The sequence below is a fragment of the Metopolophium dirhodum genome, chromosome 7 (assembly GCF_019925205.1).
Source record: "Metopolophium dirhodum isolate CAU chromosome 7, ASM1992520v1, whole genome shotgun sequence".
In the NCBI taxonomy this organism is placed as follows: Eukaryota; Metazoa; Arthropoda; class Insecta; order Hemiptera; family Aphididae; genus Metopolophium; species Metopolophium dirhodum.
In genome coordinates, this window is record NC_083566.1 from 12,924,631 (window position 1) to 12,951,175 (window position 26,545).

Consider the following 26,545-nt stretch of genomic DNA (forward strand, 5'->3'; position numbering starts at 1 on the left):
GCGTGCGGCGTGCTGACGACGGTCGAGTCGATCGGTTGTTCGAATTGCACGCTTGACAGCGCTGCGGTCGCGTGGCGTGCACATCGGCCGCCGGTGTGTTGTCGGCTGCGCGGGGGATATCCCGGAGTGTTTCCCAACAACACCACCCCGCACCCGCCCGTCACTACCGTCACGGCGATCCGGACCAACACGTGTTTATCGGGTACCGCGCACACGGCTTGGCGGACGGGCGGAAACGGGCGCCACCGTTGTGCGCAAACCCCCGCTGCACCACCGGCCGCGTGACCAGACGATCGGAACGCGGCCCCGCCACTCTTCCGCCCGTCATTCATGAACGCCCGTTACCACCACCGCACCGATCGTCAAATGCCTTTCCCCGCGCGCTTACGTACGTCGTCATCGTAGCGGCCCGTAGCGTAGACCGTCGTCGTCGTCGTCGTCGTCGTTATCCCCAAGCCCGACGGCCACCAGTAGTAAACACTTGTTCAGTATGTGAGCACGCCGTTTATGTCATTAGTGCTTCCGTCGGCTGATCAATTTTGTATTTATCATTATTATTCATTCGCTCTTCATCACGGAGACGCTCGTTAATCGTTGTTTATTTTTAAAAAATTAAATTGTTATAATTATTTTTGTTGTGTCCCATTTCTATTTCGTTCTTCACGATATAACATATATATTTATTGTTCTACGGTTAGTGCACGATTAATGACGTTGGAATTATGGGCATAAACGGCGGTCATCGAATACGCTCCACGCATATACAATTGACGAAGATTCTTTTGGGAATCCGGGATCCGGATGTCTTTGGAATGTAAAACTATGCTGCGAAAAAGATTTCCAGGGGAAGTCCCTGTTAAATGTAAGTATCTGATTCATTTTCATTTTATAATATTAATATACTGCAGAATGATATGTGGCTTTTGCTGTGTAAGGTTCTGTGAAAGTCTGAGACGTGTTCAAAGCCCACTAAACTTGCTCGCCAAAAATTAAATTCTCCCGGATGCGCGCGTTAAGGTTCAATCGAGTGTGGTGGAATTAAATATTAAATTGTCAATTTGTCGTTTTATCCGTTAGAGTGTACTAGTTATATGTAAATAGATTACGAACACATTTATTTTGTGATGTAGACGAGAACAATTTATTGTAAAAACTAAACAGCAATATAATGTTACTGTGGACTTGCGAAACCCAATAGTTCTCGACCTTTAACCACGTCTGTTTCTCATATTATTATCATTGGTTGGCGGTAATTTTTCTCTTCGCCGCGGTTTATCGCTCTACCATAACATCGTCGGTTCGACAACCACAACAACAACAACAACAAACGGTATATTATTATTACATTTTGTGTATATATATATACAATTTTCTCATTTGATTTTCGACACGCGGTGTATTGTATAGTTACCGTAGAGTATGCACTGTACGCGGAGAAATGTGCGGATTCCCCCTGACCCGGTCCGACCGCCACAACCACCGTCATCGTCACGGCACTACGGCAGGCGGTGCGCGTGTTGTTATCCCCGGCACTGTCCTCCACCACCTCACCTCCCTTCACTAGTCACTACCGTTCCACCGGTCAAACGGGTCACGAGGAGTCCCCAGCGGAATCTTACTCACAACACACACACACATTATTCCCACGTTGCCGCTGTGCACCAAACACACACACATACATACATATATATATTTATATACACACGTATGCGTGCATCATTATACAGTCGTCGTCACCCCCACCCCGCGTCACGGCCACGTCGTCGGCACCAAGGTTCCTTGTATTGCGTTATTGGCATATCGCGTCGTCCCTCTCCCCTCGCCACTCCGGGCGACCAACCGTTCCCTCCACACCCACATCGCCGCTACAACGCACGCCGTCCTATAACCGGGGCCATGGGTCTGCCTTGCTCGAGCGCGCGCGTATACAAACGGCCAATGTTTACAACCGGGTTCTCCCGGGCACCTGTTCTCCGCCGCGTTTACGCATAAAATTGTAAATAACCCGTGAGCCAGACGACGAGCGCGTCCGCGTCGTACCTCGTAAGTGATGGCAGAGGCGCTCGCGTCTTCGTTGCGTGCGCGTACATGATTGTATTATAATAAATAAAAATATCACAATATACGTGTGTGTGTACGCTCTCGGTGCGTGTTGTACGTGTACGTATCGCGGCGGCGTGCCGTAAACGATTGTAACGCGCAACGATCAAGCACGCGGTATCGTATACTAATAAATAATAATAATAATAATAATAATAATAATAATAATAATGCGTGGTTGCGTATCGCAATGAGCGGCGAAGAGGGGTGGGGCATTCTAACAAGTGGTTTCAGCCCGATGAGTAATAATAATAGCGTACGGCTTGACGTTGTTCTTCGAGACTATTTTCGTTTTCTGTTACTCTATATTATGTTTAATAACCCATTGGTAAACAGCTATCACTTATTACTTATTGGTTATTGATATTATTATAGCTTATTATTCACTGCCCCACCGTTTCTTGGACATATTTAGAAATATATACGTATTACGTTTGGGCTACAACCGCATGATACAATTTGCGATTTGTCTAATTATAAGCTATACAATATTAATTCTACATATTCAAGACAAAAGATATTAAAATGCACAAACATGAAATATTATTATCAACAAATTATAATAATATTGTACAACACGCCATACAACGTTATCGGAACGACTGTTTACCTCTTACTAATTTATTACTCGTACTAAATACTAATTGACGTATCTAGTGTTTGATTCATTAAAATTTATATATTGCATGGTCAACAAACAACTGATAAATCCATACAATTCAACGTGTAGAACTAAGAATAGTGCAGTCTATTTGCTTGTACCGATTTGTAATTAGTAATTATATATTCGTTATTCAGTGTTTTAGAGGTGACGTTCACTCAGTAAGCCACTAAAAAAAATTGTTTCATCCACTCACCTTACGTTTTTAGCAAACATGTTGAAATTAAATTGTTTAGCATATTCTGTAATGGATATTGGGACTTGGCGTATTTTATTTTAAAGATCATATTATTATTTATTATGAGCCGTTTGTTTGAAATTGACCAGGTTATTATTTATACACGTTCCAATTAACCAAAACATCACAATTCGCAGGTGAATTACTAAGTTACAAAACGTTACAACAGGCTCATATTTAAATGAATATTACTGTTAAATTTTTTTTTATCCTGCTAATTATGACATAGTGTTACTCGCGTATGATGTATTATTATCGCCCGAATCGGAAGTGTATGTCTTGCGATCTCGACGACTGTGGTATGCATACATAACAATTTTTTTGGTTATATGACGTATGCATAGTAATTTAAAATACTAATTTATAAAATATATATTTATATTCATGATATTTATAGATATTTATATTGTTTATTATTATTTAATTTATGTCGAGTAAATTATACGCGTTCATTGGTTGTAATAGAAAATTCATACGGTGTTGTACAAAGTCCTATATATCAATCCATTTTATTATTGTGTCGATAATCTGTTTTCAAAAATCATCGTTCGGGTTTGTTATATGATGAACAAAACCGAGGTTATCGTTACATATACAGAATTATATATAACGGCATTTGAGTTTTCACAAACACAACGTTAAGAGTATATTTTGTTGGGCAAAAAAAATTCCCTGTCCTTGATTCGAATGTATAATAGATGGGTGTATAACATTATCTCATACTCATAGGTATTATAAGTATATAATAATTTACTTTTTAGTTTTTATAAGAATTGGACATGCGGGAGGGTGTTTTCTAAAAAGGTGTGGTGATCGTGTATTGGTGTTACATACACACACACACACACAACGGGTTTACACCGGATACACGGCGGGTGGTGGGTCGGCCTGACTCGACTTGGAGAGAGGTAAGTGTACGGTCAACCGGTTTTCATTATCCGTGGACTGGACGGCGCCAGCCGGGCGGCACGCCGGCAGCAGGAGGTATACAACGGTCAACGAGAGATTCGTCTAACTCCGGTGGAACCCGTCAGCGCGGCTGGTGCCAGGCGACTCTGCGGCAATTGTCACCTGCACCACCGCGCCACCAGTCAACACTAACCAACGAGTCAACTATTATACCATCGGACGCTATATCACCGCCGCACTTGGGTTTCCGGGAAAACGGTGATTGGCGCTCACGACTTACTAACTGCTTTTTTTATCCTACTTCTACTTGTTCGTTAAATATTTACTATACGATAAGACTTAGTATAAGGTCTACGGATAAAACCCACTGTTATGATGCAATTGTTTTGTAAACCACTACCGCTTAACTCGCGTACGCCGAACGTTGACTTGGGTGTTTGAGCCGCTGTTATTGTGCTTCCTTTTTTGCAGATTCCTGCACCATCGTTGTTTCTTTCGCTGCGATGACGGTATATATGTATAGTAAGACTGCTCCTAACGGACACCTCCAAATAGCTGATGTTTTTTTGAAAACAAACTTCAAACTTTCTACAAAAGTGAACCCTCTGAATAGCGGATAAAATTTTAGTGACCAATGTACCCGGTACGATTATGTTTGGTAAATATTGCAATGATTGTTCTTAAATTTGATAATATGTAATAAGGTGTCGGGTGTCTTAATTGTTGAGGAGTGATATATTTTATAATTTGTAAATAAATGCGTTAAAACATTTTTTTCTATATTATAATATAATTACGCGTCACAGACCACAGCAATACAACAATGATGCCTTCTTATTGTTGTTAATCATTATTAATTAATTAATTAATTATTATTATAATATATTGTCTTGCCAGTAAGCTGATGCAGTGATACTTCTAGATAGAAAAGTTCGTATAATATAAAGACATTGCGTTATTACTTATTACAAAAAATTACGTTATTGCCTCAAAAAATCATTGATCTTTGAGTTTTCTTTATATTTTAATACCACACTTTGTGTGCCATTTCGGTTTTTGGTTATGATCTCGCTAACCGCGCCTATACAATGATAATATAAAATCAACCGTTAGGTTATTCATTTCTCTCATGACCGACCTACGTTTGTGTATAGCTTGAGTTGATGGCTTAAAAACTAGTGTTAAAGAGAGAAGAGACATTGAAAAAAATATATTTAAGACTCGCTATTCAATTATTAAACACATTGTATACATTGAAAAATTCTCAGTTATTAATTATTATCTTTGATCACTATTTACACAAAATTGTACGTTTATATTTTTTATAAATTCTCTAATCACTATGCACAATGTACTAAACTTTAAATTAATAAAAAACAAATATTTTAATATGTTATATTAGACAGTGTGAAACCATAGTCATTATTTTATTAACTAATTACTTTTTTTTAATTTGATAAAACAGCGGTATATAATACTATATCCGCCATACGAAATAAATAAATATAATTAAACATTTCAATTTAAATCGCATTAACTTTGATAATATAAACACGTTTTAGACTTATATTATTTGTATTCAGTGATTTTCTTTATGTTACTTATTAAAATACTATATAAAAATGTAATAGTTATAAGAGTACATACATATTTTGCCTTTTGCAGAGTTCTGGTTTTGTTGTAGTTAGTGTTAATTTATTCGAAATATTCGTATTTTTGGTGTTTACTTCTATACGTTTTATTGTATAATATCTATGATAATTATGCAGGTTTTTTTTACGGTGTTCCTATATTGAACTGCGGTACTGAGTGAAATCTAATATAGATTCTGAATCACGTTTGTTTCATCGTCTATCAATGGTTCTCTTCTTTATCGTGATTAAAAGACTACACCCTCATAAACAATTAAACATTATTTTAACAATCCAATGCTCAACACATACTCGACCATGTGTTATACCTATATTGCACGTAGACGTGTTGTTAATATACTTAATTGTCTGTACAGGTAGGTACTATTATTGACTATTGTTCTGTAGTGCTATGCATGTATATATGTGTATATGGTTTACACGATCACACGGCACGCTATATATACATTATCTAACATGTGGTAATACATGTCATATTAGATATTATAATAATGATAAAGAACAGCTAATAATATATAGGTATAACTAATTAGTCGCTCTGTCGAGTACAGACGACTGCTGCCCGGTCCGGTAGCCCACAGACATAGTTTCGTAATTACGCATCCATTTTACATAATATGTTTGTTTTAAAAATTCATTTTTTATTTCACAATCGTCATGTTGCGGATAATTATTTTATATTATATACATGCGGTGTGGTGCATAAAAACGCGAAGTGCTCCGAAGGTCACCTGTTGGTGTGGTGTGCGTATAAAGTTATTCACTGTGGTGTATTATGCGTATGCACCGCGTAGTTAACAAAAAAGTTAAGATTTTTTTTATGCCGTATAGAAAGTAAACAGTCGATGCCGTTTAAATGGATGAAGAGAGAGGGTCTGGATTGATGTTTTGCTATATAATATTATGATAAAAATAGAATGCATGTATACATTTTTTGCGCCAACTTCCAACAGGCCTATACAAGACTTGCTAATCGCTTCGTTCGCAAATCAGCTGCGCGTTTAATCAACATACCAGCAGATAACAAGTACTAACCAAAATCGGTGCCTGCAGAGTATACCTGAGTGTATAATATATATTATTATTTGATATGTTTACATTACATAGGCAATAGGCATAAACGAGTAGAAAGTGATTAATTTATCAATGACCACAATAAGTTTCTATGCACGATTTGAGTGTGATGAGTTACTCAGGGACAATCAGTATGAATCTAGGACATTTCGCACCAATGATTTGGATATCCTTCTAAATTATAATAAATAATAATATGTAGGTATATACGATATACAACCTACCTAATTATATAATTTGTATTGTGTAGTATACACTTTTTTGAATCTTAATGAAATATTTTATAAATGGAGAGTGCTAAACAAATTGATATCAAACAGGCGACTTGGGGGCGGGGCAGGCTTTACATCCACACCATTCTTAAATTTGTGATCAATCACTTTTTTAAATTTTACAAGATTTTTACATCACATTGATACATTGTCATTATTATTTATTACTCAGAACTGTCCTGAGAGAGCGAGTGATTGTATACTCTATTCCAAATAAGTTTGGAATAACTACGCAGTCTCTCAACGGTAAAACCGCTGTGATTGGCTGGCAGTAGTCAGCCGCGACGACCGCAGCCAATGAGACTGCAAATGCGCGAACAACGACGCGTTTCCGTCAGGATTTTTTCCAGACTTTTAGTAAAGTATAAAAAGGGGTTGTCAGTTTGTAACATCCATAGTAAAATAAATTATAATACCACTTAAAACAATTATAAGGGAATAGTGCTAGCTACAATCAACAAGGAAATAACCGCCAATGGATGATACTCTGAATTAATATTAGTATCAAATCTTATACCTACGCTTGTAATTACAATAATAAATTGTTGTCAGATAACCACAACAATGTTAAGTTTATAACAATTGCAATTGCTGTAGTTGTGGTAGATTATATTAATTTAAATAACTATTATATTATGTGACAATAAAACATTTTATTTGTTATAACTTATAAAAATCAATGGAAGTAACACTCATCTAAAACAAAAATATACAGATAACGTACATCATTCCACTGTAATCTATTCTATTAATCTAACCTTCGATTTGATCGTTTATTGGTTTGTGTTATGTTAAATACTTAAATCTAAGTATAAAAAATACTTTTCAAATATTAGGCCTTAGTTTTTAATTTGCTTTTACATAATATTACTATCACAATATCGAACCTGCGTTGGTAATGTTTTTAGCCGGAGTCGTGTTGCACTGCAGAAATAGACGATAGTGTAGTATTTGAATGTACACTAACTGCACTGTATATTGCACATATATCTTATTATATGTTTATTTATTATGTAATTTTTGTTTATGAATGAGATTGTAATGCGTATATATAACATAAATCATAATTATTATAATCGATAATAAACTCAGATTTCCATCAGAAGAATAATCTATATTAATATACCGAATGGCACAGACGAAACGGTGCCTCATAATAGTCGCTGCCGTCAGTCTGCATGCACGAAACGTCTCTCGTTGCGCTGGCGCGGAGTATAATATATAAAGCTGAGAGTGCATTTTTTGTGTAAAGTAAACTCGATAACTATCGGTTCGATTTTGATCGGATTTTTTTTTATGTGTTCCTTATGATCACGCGAATGTCATAGGAATAAATTTAGTCCGATAAAGTTATTAATAATTAAAATAAACGCGTAAATTGTAAACCTATATGCGGCGCAGCGGCCCGCGGGTTTCTACTTTCTAGCTACCTGCAATCTGACATTGTTGTACGTCAAATTATGTGTTTCATATCTGCGTATAGATATCAGTTGTTTCAAGAAATTTATCGATAAAAATAATCTCGTGCATCGCGCGTACACCAACATGTATGTATTCCTAGAAGTAAACGATAAAATACATATCGTTGACATAAGAAACCAACACATACTTATTTTAAAACGTTATCTATCACATTTAATTCACACTCTCCGAGGAATCGTTTTTACGCGCAGATATTAGGTTGTTTGAAAATAATACTATTAGTATTATTATAGTATTATAGTAGTACACTGTTGGTACTGTTGATATATAAAGCTGTAAGCACATTTTTTGTGTAAAGCAAACTCGATAACTATCAGTTCAATTTTGATCGGATTTTTTTTATGAGTTCCCTTGTTATAAAGTAAAGTAAACTCATTAACTATCGGTTCAATTTCATCATTTTTTTTTTATGTTATATTTTTGTAATTTATATTTATTTATTCATATTTATAATTTGTGATATTCATTTATAACATTATTATTAACTTCAATATTTACTATAAAAAAATGCCGAGTGCAAAGTCACATTTATATAGAAAAACTAGAAATGCTCGACAAATGTCAACCCGTAGAATTTTAGAATCTGAATCCCGTCAATTTAGATCATCAGGCTCGCATGGTCCAAGATCAGCATTTTCGCATGAACGTCAGCTCATTGACTACATAAATCATAAACATGTTTCTATTTCAAAAATGAACCAAATTTGTGAGTGTTGCAATGCAAAAAATGGCTGATGAGTAGGAAACGGACTTTAATGTCATAAAAAATAAGAAAAATGTCCTAAAAAGCACTACTCATTGCCTTAAAAAAATGCACTAAAAAAAATGCCTTAAAAAACTTTAAAAATGTATTTAAAATCAATAAAATTACAATTTTGAATTTAAAACTTATAAAAAAACTCATTAGGTATTATGAAAAATTTATCCCTTAAAAAATATTTAAATACAATAAGTCCTTCTCTTGTTTTCTCAATTATGATCTGCCATCTTTTTACCCTAAAAAATTATTTCCAAAAAATTAATAGGTATACAATTTAGATAGGTATATTCGTTATACTTTTACTTTGTGTCTCATAACACTGTGTAATCAGGTGCTGCTTAATATTCTCAAACATAAATCTTCGACGATTATCGGCCAGTGTTGTTTTGTATCTCGAGAAACTTCGTTCCACGTCAACTGACGTCATAGGTGCAAACTTCATATGATCCATGCATCAGCAGTTAGTTCTTCAGATATTGTATTATTTCGAGATGATAAATATTTATTTTTATTTTTTTAGAATGAATGTTCATACATTTTTATCGAATTTTTTCCATTCCTATATAAAAATGACTTAAAAACATAAAAATGTCAAAAAATGCAAAATAAAAGTTACATTATTTAATTCCTTGATGTATGAAATGAACTTTGTGTTTGGAAAGCAATGTTTTAGATCATTCAGAAAAAAATGCAATTTGCATTCAAATCCGTTCCTTACTGAGGAGCATAATGGCATGTCAGAGGTGGATCCAGGGGGAGGGCAAAGGAGGAATTTGCCCCCCCCCCACCCCCAATCACCGTAGTTTCCCTTTGTTTCACACTGTGTTTAGCCAATTTTGTAGCAAATGTTTGTACTTTTGCCCCCTCCATGCCCCTCCCCCTAAAAAAAAAAAATAAGCACTGGATCCGCCACTGTGGCATGTGTTGTTCTAGTGGCAAAGTAAATCTCTTTCCTTTGTCTGATCCACCTGAACTTCTAAAAAGTTTACTTACAGGCTCTCATTCGTTTTCAAAACATTTCTTAGATAACATTAGAAATTACAATACTTAATTTCAGATGACATCATTTGGGGCTAATTAAATTCATGTAGGCAACTATATGCCCACGTTCAAAGTAAAGAGACAAATTTATCATAGTGTTGGTAGCTTATTTCCTAATGATAACAATCCACGTTTTTTAAAATGTATTTCATTTCCAAAGCGGATATAATATACGGCCAAATTTAGTAAAATAATGAATTCAACTTTGGCAAACTCTTTTACATAGTTGTAATAATTATATTTAAAGTTTTAAAACCGCGTTACAAAATGCCCCGCCCAATATGCGAGATTTAAAATGAATTATCTATGCTGATCGGAATCAGTCCTATCAACACAGAGGACGTTACAATGTACATTCATCAAATGAAGTCGCTAACTTTTAAGGACGAGCGAAAACGATTACTGAGAGATTAAATTATATTCGAAATAATCAACAAAAATTACGATTCTAAGATTATATACATCTTCGTGATGCCGATAGTAATGTAAATTATTAGAATATTGGTCATAAAGTCATCTTTCCTTCATCATATTTTACAGGATCACTACGTTATTTCCATGAAAAAATAATGATTTACGTTCGAAAATAATATGGTAGTTCGGATCTATTTGTAACTTTTACGTGCAATCGTATACCTACAATGGTCAGCAATTAAAAAAGAACTTATTTCGGGTAAAAATCATCAGATCGGCACGATTTAATTGCACTTGTATTTTATTTGAAACTAAAAAAAATTATATCTCTGCTTAATAAAAACCATATTTTCGGTGTAGGAATGTGTCACATGTATATCAATAAATGGCAAAAAAGAGGACTACTTCAAGCACATATTTTGATATGGATAGAAACAATAATCCAGCCAGATAAAATTGATTTCAATTCCATTGCTCAGATCCATTGCTATATGATATTGTTCATAAACAAATATGGTACATGGGCCTTGCGGTCATATGAATAGAAATAGTCCATGTATGATAAACGGAAAATGGAGTAAAGGCGAGAAATGACTATTGAAACACAAACAGGTGACCCTAAATATCGCAGACGACCACCAACTCATGGTGGTAATAGGTAATGTTAAACGTAGCCACACTAAACGTACGTGGAGGAATAAAAATAGATTTAAATCGATTAAATTTAGATATGGTACAATTTCTTTCAAAACTGTTCACGGGCGAAGCCGGTAATTCATATAATAATAAAATCGAACGTGTCCTGACTAACTCACTGAGTGATGATCAGTGCCTAAAGCCCTAAACATGTTAGCTGGAGGCTTGCAATTTTCACGGTACCTTATCGTGTAAGTGTGCACTAAGAAAGCATTTTCCAATATTTGTATTTTGAAGTGGTGCTTGCACAAGTATTTTGAGATTCAAGATAGTCGATGAAAATGTTAATGTTTTGAACACGATTACACCGAATATTAAATAACGAATTGAACAAAGTTTGAATCATATACAGTTGTAGTTTTTAACGGGCAACGGAGTGCTAGTTTAATATTTATTACTGATATTACTATATTAATATTATAGGCTTCGGATAATAGAAGTACCTATATAATATTATAGAGCCACAATTCTGAATCGCGGGGAAAAAGTCCAAAAAAATAAATACACTAAGGGAAAAAAGCCCAAGAATATAAATATGAATACAATATTATGTCGTCATGACTCATGATATATTGTGTTATAACTTACAAGTTATAAACAAAAAAATATCAGTCTAAGGTATATACACACTAAAAAATGTCTACAAAAATTACACAACTTTATAAATAATAATAAAATAAGTTAAAATGTAATACAAAGCAGGTGGTATAGTATAATATTATTAGATAACAGATAATATTTTAGTATGTTTATACCTAAGACTTATAACTTATAAGTTATAACACAATATATCATGAGTCATGATGTTATTGCGTATACAAAATATTGTGTTCATATTTATATTTTTATTTTATTTACAATCTATATTTTATACAATTAACAATTAATTATTATTTTTATTATAATAAATTGTAATATTTTGTCATAGATACATGGTAATTTCTAATTAAGAGTAGATATTGTGTTCACATTTATACTTATAGGCTTATTTTCCGTTACATTTTTTTCTTGGTTTTTTTTCCGCCTACCTACAATTCTATATATTTTAGTGGATTACCCCCCCCCTGAAAACCAAAAAATGCCTCGGCTTGCATCCCTCGACCACCTTCGAATATTGTGACAACCCCTTGCGGTTTTCGTCGTGAGTTTAGTTATGTACTTTTGTCGAATATCTATTATTATCATCGTCGTCGTTATTATATTATATTATTATATGTTGCGGGTGCGTGTGCGTACAGGACAGATGGCAAACCGGTTCTCGCTGATACAGTATTACCGTGTGTATAATGTTAGCCTGCACGCGCCGATCCGGGAAAACAGAAACAAAAAGGAATTTTATTAAAAACAAAAAATAAAATAAAAATTTAAACCTATCGTGATCGGTCGGGGTTACTTTTTCTTCCTGAACTGCGAATGAATCGAAAAAAAAATATCATAGTCACGTCACGATGTGTTACGACTCCGTACATTATGATAGTGCCTATGTCTTCCATAATAATACGTCTCATTCGTTTGCGCTGTTTGTTATTATTTAATCTTGAATTGCGCCGGACGCAATATTATATCTGTTATGTGTTAAATCCCGTCATATTTTACATGAATCAAATTCAGGAGATTGCTTATAGAGAGTAGGTATCAACTTTAAAATATGTTAATTTAAATGTAAATATTATTATGAAGAAGTTGAAATAAATGATTATATTATAATATAATATATAATACGATTGCAATTTGTAGTACCTACCTATAGGCTATAACAATGTATTGTACAGCCGATCCGAGGAGTGTAATTTTTTTTGTATTCGCTCGTAAGCCATAATATAGGTTTTAATTTTCTCGGCAGTGTTTATACTTTATATTATTGTTGTTGTTTTTGGCCAAGATCGGACCGAACGCCCGAAAATCGAATTCGGTCGGTGGCGGTGATGCATTACACTTGCACGTAGGCGGTGCAGCGGCGGTTGACAGCGTATGTATAATAGATCTCAGCGGTGGAGGTTGGCCCGTGGGGTATTTGAATAGTATTCTTTCTTTTCACTCGGCGACGACGCTAATATTAGCTTTTGGCTCATCTAAGTTATGCGCGCGCTCTACCCACGTACCCGAATGTGTATATACGCGATTATTATTATATATACACTATGTTATATATATATTTACATACATATATATACTATATACATTATATTATAATGCACGCGTGTACAATTCCATTGACCTCGCCAAGCTCGTCGTATACGCTACATATTATTTCTGCTCAGTCCGAATATTGTTATGATTCGTATTTATAAATTGTGTTTGCTTTTTACGTTTCAGTGGACGATACAATCGAGATGAGTCCCAGCAACAACGAGAACAAAAGTGAGTTGAAAAAGATTTATCCACAAAAATACACACACATATTATAAATAATTTATTAATTGTAATATACGCTTGTATTATACCTGAATGACTGTAATATACTATATACGTCTACCTCCGTCGTATAGTAGTAGGTGCCTATTATAATATACATTTGTATGCCTACGGTAAAACATTTAAAATGCATAACGAAATAAAATATAGTATTTACTATGAGTCTATTATAATATTATAACACATAGTCTTAGTATTATGATTTATGGGTAGGATAGGTAAATCGTAAATCTATAAAATAATATTCCGCGATTGAAATTATTGCGGACAGATTGTTAGTCCAGTTTATTCAATTATTGTTTTGCTTATACAATTAAACGTACCTTATACAGTAGTTATAGATTCAGGCATTACGAAATGGGTAGGTGCTTATCAGTTTGGTTACTAATATGCGATATTGATTTAGAATTTGCAGGTAAATAATTATTACATATCCCTTTGTATTGTAAAGAATAAAGATGTATAGTGTGGTGGGTCGAGGGTGAACTATAGATATACCTACACAAAATGTTAAATATACCTAAATAAACGTATTGAAAGTCTCGTGTTATTTCACCAATCGCGAGATTCGTTACAACTTAGTTGGTGCTTCGTGATAGGACTGTGTTTCAGTAAAATAGAAATCGACGGCGAAATTGTCGCTGTATCCGAATTGGTTCCCGTTTAAATTTGTGATGTACCTATCCGAATATTGGTAGAGTTGGTTCCCGATTTTCGTAAGTAAATTTTCAAGTACGCTCATTCACCTTCCCATTCTTACAGGCTTAGGAATGTCAACTTATAAGTAAAGTAGGCAGTAGGCAGTTACCGGTTAGACATTAATTACCTTGATAGGTGTCAACTACTCGCCGCGGTATAATAAAAGTAATTCTCATGAGACTATCAGTTTATACTTAAATATAATATTAATAATTAATACGAACGTAATATTTCCTTTGATGGTATACAAACTATAAAATACCATAAGCATAAACCATGAAGTAAACATTTTACATATTTGTGTTAGTTTCAGTTTGCTAACAGAACAGAGAACCAATTTGTCTCCGTAATCACCTAACCTACCTTTTTCAAACAGGAACCAATTTGGTTAGTGTGTTATATATTATATAATTTGGATACAGCCGACATTTTTCATTGCATTTTCACCCGTAAAATATGACCCACAGGCCACAAGTTAGTATTCACTAATCAGTAATCATCACACTGATTAGTGATTATAAATCGATGTTCAACAATAAAGACCTTCAGCGATCCATGGCTGGCCCACAAATTTAACCAAAATTATAAAATCTTTGATACATACCACTTATTTTTGTCGTTGTTGTCATCTTCCAGGGAAAAAATAGTATAAATATTCTAAAAGCAGATAATAGTCGATACAATAACCCATGCTGGTAAGTACATTGTAGATACTAGATAGGTACCTACTAAACTACTATAATATGCTACTGACAACTGGTACCTGGAATATATAATAATAGACATATATGATATAATATGTATATAATATAATACACATATAATACACATATAATACACATATAATATATACACTATATTATAATATTTTATAATTTTTGTTTGTATTAAAATGTTATATTTTTACAATACAAAAAGTAAAAATTTCAAAGTTAATACAATTTTAAGCTGATAACACTTAAGAAATTCGTTAAACTAGACCGGTTTAAAATTAGCCTACATTATCCTGCACCGTGATAATGAACTATGTAAATGATATGGTCCAAAAATCCCGGTGCATTATTTTTCACACCTGTTTTAACACAGCGAATTTTTAGTATAAGAGCTGTTTACAACGTGAGCCCCGGGGGATGCAGTAAATCAGTAAATGATAATGTTTTTGATATATATTGATAAATCACATATCTAACTATGAAGAATTAGCGTTCAATTATAAAGACATAAAGTGATAGTCGATAGGTTCTTAACTGTTATGGAAATGTATCTTAAATACAGAATAGGTATAGATTATATTTAAGATACTAGTTTTTTACAAGTATAATAGATATATTTGAATATTTCATATAATATTAGTTTTTTTAACACAAAATGGAATGTATTTTTGTCAGTTTATATTATTTAATGATTAATCGTATAGTAGGAACATACCGTAATATATGTATATATTATATACACTAATACTAATAGTTTAATTTATATACTTATGTAAAACGATTATAGGTACTTTGATTTTAATTGCTCATTATTGTATTAACGTAATTACGTGCATATTAGGCATAAGAATCGAGGGGAGGATTACGCTAAATTGTTATCTGCGTCTGTATAGTCTCAATTACATCTTATATCACGTGGTAAAAATCATATTCTCTATAAGTACCTAGTTCCAAACAGTAGGCTTCAAACTAATATCACAGTAAAAATGATGGATTAAATTATTGACTTATTATATTATAACAAAATAATAAAATATTTTGTGTTATATTATAATATGCATACGCCATACATACTTATAATTTTTAAGATATGATATTATTTAATATTACTAATAGGCAATATTTGCAATTGGTTTCATTACGTACGGTACTTACCAATAAAAAATAAAATCGTTCTTAAAATATTTAAAAATAATTAAATTGATAATAGGTTTTTACAAAAACCTAAGCTTCACATTTTATGCTAGGTGAATAATTCCAAACATTCTATTAAGTATTATAAATATTATATAAATGTGCAGTGTGTACTCGAAATCGTGTCAATTATATTCTATGATGCTTTCGTCGTTGTGACGTTGTGGATTGACTGAGTGTAATTTTACCATGACGTGTTTACTCTATACTCCTGAATCTTGATGAGAAAACAACATACTACATACCTATGTACACACTTTACACGTTTTGTTCGGCTTGTTTGTTTTAATTTTTAAATACATATACATCAATATTATACATCTAATTGATTTTATTTTTATATTTGGCAATACAAATAATTACATTAGGCCATTAGGAACATATCATTATATTAGGTAATAGGCAGCTATTAACTATGTGACATTAGATTGTGGTTAATGATAGGGGCTAAAATATTGTGTCCCCTGGGCTTGACACACTGTGTCCCTTGAAGATCAATGTGTGACGTGTGTCCCCTGAATAACAAATGTGTGTAAAATATTAATGTGTAAGGTAAGTGGTATATAAAAGAGGGAGGAATTTCGGGTGTTAGAATTCCCACAGGGTTTTTTTGCTTTAGAAATCTGTCAAATCCCAAAGGTAATAGTTAAATTAATAAGTGTGTCCCCTGAAATCAGATGTATTTTAGGCCCTGGTTAATGATAATATGTTATAATAAATAAGTCGATTAGAAATTAGTATAGTACTAGTATCATTCCTATGACTGATATTTTGACTCTTTTTGAGCTGTTTACGGACATTATCAGTTTTCAATATTTTTAGTTTTTTTTTCGATAAATATCAATAAAATTTTATCTGTTGAGTAAAAAAGCTTGAAAATTTAATAGAAGGCTCCTTGGTTAATGTTTCAAAGGCAGATAAAAAAAATTAAAAATCCTTAGTCACAGTTTTTATTTATAAGCATTTAAAATTCAAATTTTGACAAAATACGGAAAAATTACGAAAATTAGCAAATTATTTTGAGTTGAGAATTCATAAAAATTTTTCTTTTTAAATCTAAGATTTGAAAATTTAATATAAGATTACTCATAAGTTTGTCTACCTTTATCAAAAAAAAAAATGTCTACAAGAAACTTAGATTAAATTTTTATGAGCGTCTGAAATTTATATTTTTACAACATTTGATATTCATTCGATTTCTCATGTAACAATTTTCTTATTTTATTGTAATTAAAAAACGAATGACTGTAGATACTTAAAAATTTAACTGAATGTTTATATTAGCATTTTCTATACACCATAAAATTTTGAAAATATTTTGACTCTATTTGAGCTGTTTACGGACATTGTCAGTTTTCAATTTTTTTAGTTTTTTTTTCTATAAATATCAATAAAATTTTATTTGTTGGGTAAAAACGCGTGAATATTTAATATAAGGCTCCTGATATTATATCGTTCTAATAGCAGTTGAAAAATAATAAAAATACATAGGCACAATTTTACTTATAAGCATTTAAAGTTCAAATTTTGACAACGTTTATCAAATTTATAATTTATTAATTATTTTGTAGTTAAAAATGTATAAAATGTTTAACTTTTATGGCTAAGGATTGAAAATTTAAAATAAGGCTCCACGTAAATAGGTTATATATAAATTACTTTAATCACAATAATATCATCAAATATACTTGGTAATATCATAGGCTGACTGACCGTTTTCGCTCAGAATCGTTTTCCTTATACAATGATATTATATCATTGAATTCAAATTTAACACCATCCATTACAGTGACCCACTTGTAACCTACTGTACAGCAGAGCGACATCCACTTATCCACCTTTTAATATTTTAGGATTAAAAATTAAAAAGAAAGTTCCTCGTGAGTAGTTTATACAGTAACTAATAAATTCTAAAAAATATACACACAGTTTTTTTTATAGTTATTTTATGTTCAAGTTTGGACGAAATTAGATATTTAAACAAAGAAGAACGATTTTAGTTTAGCAATTTAAAAATATTATTCGTGGGTGCTTGAAACTTTTAAAGTATATTATTATATAAAAATAATATTAATTCAACTTACCGGCTACGGGCTACCGTATTAATAATAATAATATAAAATATCCTTGACTGACAAACAGTCCATGATCATTTTTCGTATACTCTGATATTATATCATTCAATTCAAATTTAATACCATCCATTACAGTGACTCACTTGTAACCCACTGTACAGCAGAGAGACACCCTCTCACCCTCTTTTTTTATATTTTATAATATAACTATTATTAGCCAATATAGTACATTTAATATCATTTCTATAAAATTAATTAAAATCTTATTTTAAAATGACTACATGATATTAGATTTTGTGTGTGGTAATTAGTGGTTTAAGTGGTGGGTGGTGCAGGGTGACTCAGTCCTCCCTCTACCTTAGATGGCGGTTAAAAAATGTCCTCTTTAACAAATTAGTATTAACACTATTCAGGGTTAAAAGTGGGATGAGTATGCTTACATAATAACTGTTTATATATTACATATATTATATACATTAAATATAAAATTGGAATGCTTAAAACTATATGGAGATTTTGTCCCCCCGGGAAATTTTCCCCACTTAAAGCCCTAGTTTATAGGTACCTATTCTTTTTGATAAAATTATCATCTTTAGTATTACGTATTTCTAGCTATTGACTAGATATTGCTGAGTTGTTTCAAATTGTTTACTTGATAATTTAATCTGTTGATAATTTCATGGTACCTACTATCTATATACATGCATTTGAAAATTGAAATTATTATAACAATGTATGTGGACACATTATGAATTTATTTTTTTTTTTTTAGACATAATGTGTCACTCTGACAAGTCTTCGCCGTCAGCTCCTTTATCGGGTGGAAACTACTTACATAAGAAATTCAAAAAAATCGCCACAGCGGACGATTATCCTGAAGTGGCAATTCCTGCGCCTGTATTATCCACAGATGAATATTCTCTTGAAGGTGTGTGGCGACATAAATGCCCTTACTGTAAAACTGTATGCACCAAGCCAAGTGCGCTTGCCAAACATTTACAAGTGCACTCCGATGAACGCCCTTTCCCATGTGAAACGTGTGGATTTGCTTTTAAAACAAAGAGCAACCTGTCCAAACACTGCAAATCCCAATCCCATACAGAACGGTTGGCAAAAGAAGAACCAGAGGAGGCTAAGCCTAAAATATACAAACCAAAATTTCGTACAGCCTCAATACACACTAAATTGGAAGAATTGAACACATCAGAAGAACATTCTGAACCGGTTCAGGTATTAGTAAATAAACAAGAAGAAGATACTTCTCAGCCTTTAAATTTATCTGTGGTCGATGCAGTTAAAAAATGTCAAGAAAAAATGTCTCCCGTTGTAGTAAATGGTCAAACCGAGCTAAAAGGTGTATACAAATTGCTATTGAACCAAATAATTAAGTGTAATGAGAATAAGGAACAGCCTTTTTGTGAAATGTGTGGCTTAAAATTCAATAGTCAAGAAGACTTAGTCAGACATATTTGTGATCGAAGTCCAAATGGAGTTAAATATCCAGAGCCCAAGACTGTAGCCGTGCCACTCCCGTCACCAGGACCATTATTAGGGCGCACACCGTTAGTTGAGTTTCACAGACCAAAGGAACCTGATGTACAAAAACCTGTCGTTTTGCGCGTGGGTAATTTGATACAACAACAGGAAATGATTGCCATTTTCCAGAGTGGCCGTGCTGTACCCTTCGTGCCAGGTATTCCAGGACCACATACGGCAATGCCTCGTCAACTACGACCACAGTATGAACCAAAACAGACTGATCCTCCACCTTCAAAGAAACCAAAAGTAGACGACAAATATCTTGTTTCAACATCTCATCATCAGGTAATAATTGTGTTTATTGATAAATTAATTGGGTATATTTTATTTTTAAGTTTTATTCTTTTTGATAGTGAAGGCTAACAAAAAGTCTACTTTAATCAATAATTGGGCATTTGTTTGATTATACTTATATTATTTAATAAAAACAAATATAAGAAAATATAATTTTACTTAATCATATCTCTTAAAAACCAATATCAATAAGTATTTTTAAATTTGGAATTTATCCAAAAATTAAATATGGTGAGTTGATTTTCATGGTCACATAAACATAATAATATGGTTCTAGTTAAGTAGTTTATTAAGTACTTTTATATTTTGTTATTAATTTTAATTCCCTTTTAATCTAAACTCATCAAATATATTTACTCGTATTAGACTAACAAAATAAATATAAAATACTAAAATACTATATATTATATAAAATACAATTTTGACTTAATATACAAATTACCTATGATTAATTTAATCTTTCAGTATATTTTTTTATTTTAATTTAAATTAATTGTACAATATTAATAATTTTATGGGTAACTGTTTTTACGTTGTGTTTCATAATTTCTTATTAATAGATAAAAATTTTACACACATACGTAAGTATTCCACTTTGTGACATGGTAATACATTTTAAAAACTTTATAAGGTTTTAATTTCAATGAATATTGATAATCATTGATTCTTAATTTGAAGTAAATAGTTTTCTTGTATTATTTATAAAATGATATTGTTAGCAGTTGACATTGAAGTTGATAGTGCTAGTATGGTTTAATAAAATAATAACTAGTAAATGATGTAAGGTATATCTACCTATAATTTTATATTTGTGACCCAGTCATCATCACCTTGAGTAATAGTTCAATAATTGTTATTACTATGTATGATATATTATTCATAAAACAAATTATACTAAATTACATATTGTATTTTTATTATTGAACCTAATGATTTCTATTTCTATTAATCTATATAAATTAATGATATTATTAAAAAAAAAAAAAATAAATGTATTTTATACAATTTAAATTTGTTTAATAACTAACAAATTTTTTTAGATTTCAACAACTACTATAACTACTAGTACAGTGGCTCAGAAATTTGTACGACCAACGTCATTGGCATTCAAACCAGGAACATTCAGTACTAACCGCATGTTGCCCATGGTTAGTCCAGATACTCCAAGACCAAAAAAGAGCTACCAACAATTATATCTTAATGGCCATGCATACACTTATTTGGGTTTAAAGTGTACGACAAGAGTATTTTTTTGTACGCTGACCAAATGTCAACCCACATATACAATTCTTCCAGAAGTTAATACTATATCAATGTACTCAAATTGGAAGGTATATAAATATTGATGCACACCTATAAACTACTTAATTATGTATATATACAAAAATCATTAAAGTTATTATTTTGTTGATTTGAGAATATATTATATAAGTTATTAATGAATTTTAAAATGTATATTTTAATATAGATTTGTTCCGATATGGGAAGTAATATGCTGGGTGTACGAGGTATGGATTTATATGACTCAAGTCAGAATAACCACAGATATACACAAGCTGGTCAATCTCACGATTACATAGTTGCTCATTCATCTTACAAGCACCAACAATTACCTGATCAAACCACCAGAGTTGAAACCAACTCTATGGGTAAATTAAAAATCTGTCCTGGAGGTTTTGAATCCAATGAAGATTATATATACGTTAGAGGCAGGGGAAGGGGGCGATATGTATGTGCTGATTGTGGAATTCGTTGTAAAAAGCCTTCAATGCTCAAGAAACATATCAGAACCCATACTGACTTAAGGCCATATACGTGTACACAATGTACCTTTAGGTAATATCTATTGAAAATGTAGTACATTCCATATTTATAATAGTGTTTTTATTTTATTTTTTTAGTTTTAAAACTAAAGGAAATTTGACAAAACATATGAAGTCAAAAGCACATTTCAAAAAAGGAGTTGAACAGGATCAAAATCCAATGTCCATGGATGATATTAAACAACTAGATTCTGAAGATATGGAAGACTACTCTGAAGATAATATGGATGAAGACGATGATATTGATGATGAAGATGATGATGAGGAAGCAGTAGATAAACACGGATGGCGTAAAACTCAATCAGATTTTGATGCTGCACGTTCATTATTAAGACTTTCACAAGTCTACCCATCACAAATACCTCAATCAAATCATGCGAAAGCTGGTATATTGCCTTATGATCACCGACCTGTATCATATCCATATCAATCTCTTTTAACACTGGCTGAGTCTGAGGTAAAAAATAATCACCAGTACCAGAATCAAATTAGTCCACCCTTGCAGTCTGGAAGCAGTCTAATGGTACCACCACCATTACCTGTTCCACCCACACCTATTTTCAATAATCCAGAGATGGTTCAAACCACACCTGCAGATTTGAGACATAATGTAAATGCAATTCTAAGTAGTAGTCCAAAAGCCATAGTTAATAAACCAATGGATCTTTCACGTTTTGGAGGTAGTAAAGAATTAGAACAAATAAATAAACCACAAGTAACATTGCAGTCCCTCAAAAAACCTAAGGCATTATTTCGACAACCTACAACAAATGGTCCATCACAAAAATATACGAGGTATTTGTCATGTTTTATAATAGTAGATACTCAATATGACTGATGCTAACAAGTTATGGTTGTTTTTAGTATTCTAGAAGATGGACGAAGTAAGTGTATGGTGTGTGATAAGGTATTTAATAAACCTAGTCAATTACAATTGCACATTAATATACATTATTTTGAGCAACCATTCCGATGTGAAGGCTGTAAAGAATCATTCCGAACTAAGCATTTGCTTCAAAAACATTTGGACTCTATCTCACATTTGAATAAGGTGAAATTATTATATTTGATTCCCTTTAATTTTTAATTTATAATTAATATTTTTCTTTAGGTGAATATGATGTCCACCCAAGGGCCTATTGTTAAAAATCCAAGACCATTTGAATGTGCTGATTGCCAAGTTGGTTTTCGAATTCATGGACATTTAGCTAAACATTTACGATCCAAAATGCATATACTTAAATTGGAGTGTTTAGGAAAAATACCATTTGGAACATATGCTGAAATTGAACGCTTAGGATTGAACTTGAATGATATTGATACTACTGACTGTGACAGTGCGTTAAAGAGTTTACAAGCTAGCCAAAAAGCCACATAACAAAATAATCAATTAGAGTAAGTTATTATTAAGTTTATTAAACGTTACTGTTATAATAATTGCACGCAAAATATTTTTTAGGTCAATGTTAAAAATTGGTTACATTTTTGTGTGAAAATTTTTCAAAGCGCTCAACGTGAAAAAAGACTGATCTCTAGAGTTCGAGGGATTGAACAACTAGAAAACTGTGATAACAAGATATATGAAACCACCCAAGAGGTTTTCCAAAAGTATTTCGGCCTCATCACAGACCACTAAGAAACCGAGCGGTTACACATTTTTTACCCAACCTATTAATATAAATACTAATCTATACTTATATTTATTAATATTTGAAAACTGGGTATATAATAAAGAATTTGGAAAACTATAAATAATAAATAAGTTTTAATGTATTAAGTAAGAATATATATAGTAAATAGTGATGTAGTCCAATTATATTTGGTCAAAATTGTATTTATTGTATTAGCAAGACAAGTGGAACATGTAGCCTGTTAAATAATGTCAATTCTCATGATGATCTTCCTTGAATTTGTGTTTTGGTTTTTATTATTTAGGAATTTGATTTAAGTATTTAACTATAGGTAATTATATTATATACTTTTTTTTTTGTGGCAACAATAATGCTCAGTTGAATTGTGGCTATATATATTACGTTTTGGTCTACTGTTACTGGAATTTGAAAATATCTACTGATAAACTGACATGATTAAAATAAACTCAATAACTGTTGAAGAACAAATGTTTTATGATTTTTAGTACATAAATTGTTTGAAAAATTAATTTTGGTTAGACTGTGCCATTACTTTAAGTTAGTTCATTGTCTTAGAGAACTACAATTTTCTGAAATTGGTCTTAATTCTATCAACCACTCAACAATTTGTTTTAAAAAATATTAAGACAGGTATTAATGAAACCAACACACTTTAAATTTAGTTTTCCCTATTCGTAAATAGTTTTAAATTTTAATACATCAGTATGCTATACCTAGGTTTCATCTCTTAGTCCCAAAAACCATAAAAATACCATAGCTTTATCTTATATTATTAACAAAATTCATATCCCCACTGTTGATAAAATCACCTCATCTCGAGAAAAACATCTATAATCAATTATCATGTTTAAATGTATCTATTTTCCTAATTGAAAAGCAAAAAAAAAAAAAAAACTATAATTTTTCAATGAAAATACTATAATATTGTTGTATAACATTTATAAAAACTTTTTAAAACAAAAAAAGGGCACAAAGCTCTCCGAAGTTGAGGGCTGGGTCTCTATAGCAATGGCACTTTATCATTAAACCACTGAACACATCTCAGTTGTTAAATAAGCAAAGATATTGCTCATTGATCAGAACCCACTATTAAGAAATATTTATATTTGAATGTTACTTATCAGAATTAGAATTGTACATTAATATTCTAAAATAATGAATGTCATCTATTAAAATTAATATTGCTCCTATATGTAAAATCAAAGGATAGTTAAGGAATTTTAGGTAATTAATACAAATTATTTCCTGATGGGAGTATGGGATAACTTAATTATAAGTAACTAGCTGATCCCGCTGGCACTTTGTTGCCCGTTAAATAAATGTACCAATTCTATATGACTCAAACTTTGTTCAATTCGTTATTTAATATTCGAAGTATGGTGTTCAAAATGTATCTTAACTTTTCTGTTGCCCGGAATAAAAATTCTGATTCGCAGCAGTATATTATCAGGTAGGCAATCTACCTGCGGTAGATCGCGGACCCCGTGCTGTTTGTACATAAGTGTATAATTTAACTCTAAATTATCAACATTTTACCAAGTTTGTCATTTTAACCTAATTCCACCTACGGAGGATTAATATAATCAATTAATACAAAAGCCTAACGCAACCATACTAAAATCCGATGAATAAAAAAAAAAAAAATGTAACACTTTTTAAATTAGCCTACCTTCTTCCCAGAGGTCTAATCTGCACACAAACATTCATTTTTATCTATATACTAATATATCTATCTAATGATAGCGTTTGTTTGTATGTTCGGGATAAACTCCGAAACTACCGAACCGATTTCAAAAATTCTTTCACCAATACAAAACCACATTCTTTGCGAGTGTCATAGGCTAATTTAAAAAGGGAAGTGATTACCCCCGGTAGGTGCTCAAACAGGAATTTTGAGATTTACGATAGAAATTTTGGTTTTTTAATGGTTGCTATGGGTTATATATATATAGATAAAAATAATTGTATAGACGTTGTTGTTGTTTTTGGCCATGTCGCCAGGTGTGCACTTAAGAGGCCATAACTCCGGGAACCACTTATCCCACAGTGTACAAACTTCACAGAAACCATTACATATCAATCTTAATATACCCTGAAATTTTTATCAAAATCGGTTTGGTGCATCTTGAGTTATAAAATTTATTCAAAATGTACACTTATTTTTATATATATAGATTAACTATTGACTTAACCACAGAATAGATACAATTTGATATATTCTGTTAATAATGTTCACTCTCCAAATACAAAATATTGCCATTAATATTATCCCTCATTTCAAACAAACCGTTTTTAATAATATAGAAATATATTTTTCATTAATTTATATTAGGCACCTATCCAATTCCCACTAGTTCATTATAACAATAATATTATTTTCAATTTTGTTATTTAAATTAAGACCTATAGTTGATAATTCTTTTTATATATTATTATTATAAACAGATTATAGAGGTTATATTATAACCTACTGTTCATACTATTTTAAATAGGTACAATTTTTTGATATAATGTTATCGTGGTATAAAAATAATATAACTGTATAATAATAATAATAATAATAATATGAGTAATAATTAGGGCTAGAATTTGTTCTAGCATTAATTGGCAAATTGTTTTTCTTTAGTCCAAATACATCGATCATCCATCATTTATGTCTACGATTCGGATCACAATGAACTGAATAAAATAATTTTTATTCAAAACAAAAATAAAAAAATCACTTTCAATAAATAGTTTATTATTAATCACATGTATGTTTTAAATATCAATGGACGGATTTTGAAATATGTTAATTGTTTTTATTTATTTGACTAAACAACTAAATGCAATGTCTACAAAT

At 31.9% G+C, this 26,545-nt stretch overlaps 1 protein-coding gene across 3 annotated transcripts; it reads left to right on the forward strand.

The window, feature by feature from the left end:
- Nucleotides 1–26,149, forward strand: LOC132948701 (uncharacterized). Of its 3 annotated transcripts, XM_061019311.1 has the most exons (10): nucleotides 1–862; nucleotides 4,380–4,566; nucleotides 13,616–13,660; nucleotides 19,168–20,219; nucleotides 21,269–21,559; nucleotides 21,697–22,064; nucleotides 22,130–22,846; nucleotides 22,916–23,102; nucleotides 23,163–23,446; nucleotides 23,511–26,149. In XM_061019311.1, the coding sequence occupies exons 2-9, from the start codon at nucleotides 4,560–4,562 to the stop codon at nucleotides 23,427–23,429; spliced, it is 2,934 nt and encodes a 977-aa protein (XP_060875294.1). In that variant the 5' UTR covers nucleotides 1–862; nucleotides 4,380–4,559; the 3' UTR covers nucleotides 23,430–23,446; nucleotides 23,511–26,149. The 3 variants fall into 3 exon arrangements, with proteins under 3 accessions (XP_060875294.1, XP_060875293.1, XP_060875295.1); XM_061019310.1 differs by lacking the exon at nucleotides 4,380–4,566 and having other exon boundaries at nucleotides 2–862; XM_061019312.1 differs by lacking the exons at nucleotides 1–862; nucleotides 4,380–4,566 and adding an exon at nucleotides 1,961–2,217.
- The last annotated feature ends 396 nt before the right edge of the window (nucleotides 26,150–26,545 follow it).

Bases quoted from the DNA above. Each gene is read 5' to 3' on its own strand.
- LOC132948701 (XM_061019310.1), top strand. From the start codon at position 802: ATGTCTTTGGAATGTAAAACTATGCTGCGAAAAAGATTTCCAGGGGAA. The intron at 13,661-19,167 runs GTGAGTTGAAAA...TTTTTTTTTTAG, and splicing joins CAGCAACAACGAGAACAAAA to ACATAATGTGTCACTCTGAC. The intron at 21,560-21,696 runs GTATATAAATAT...ATTTTAATATAG, and splicing joins CAATGTACTCAAATTGGAAG to ATTTGTTCCGATATGGGAAG.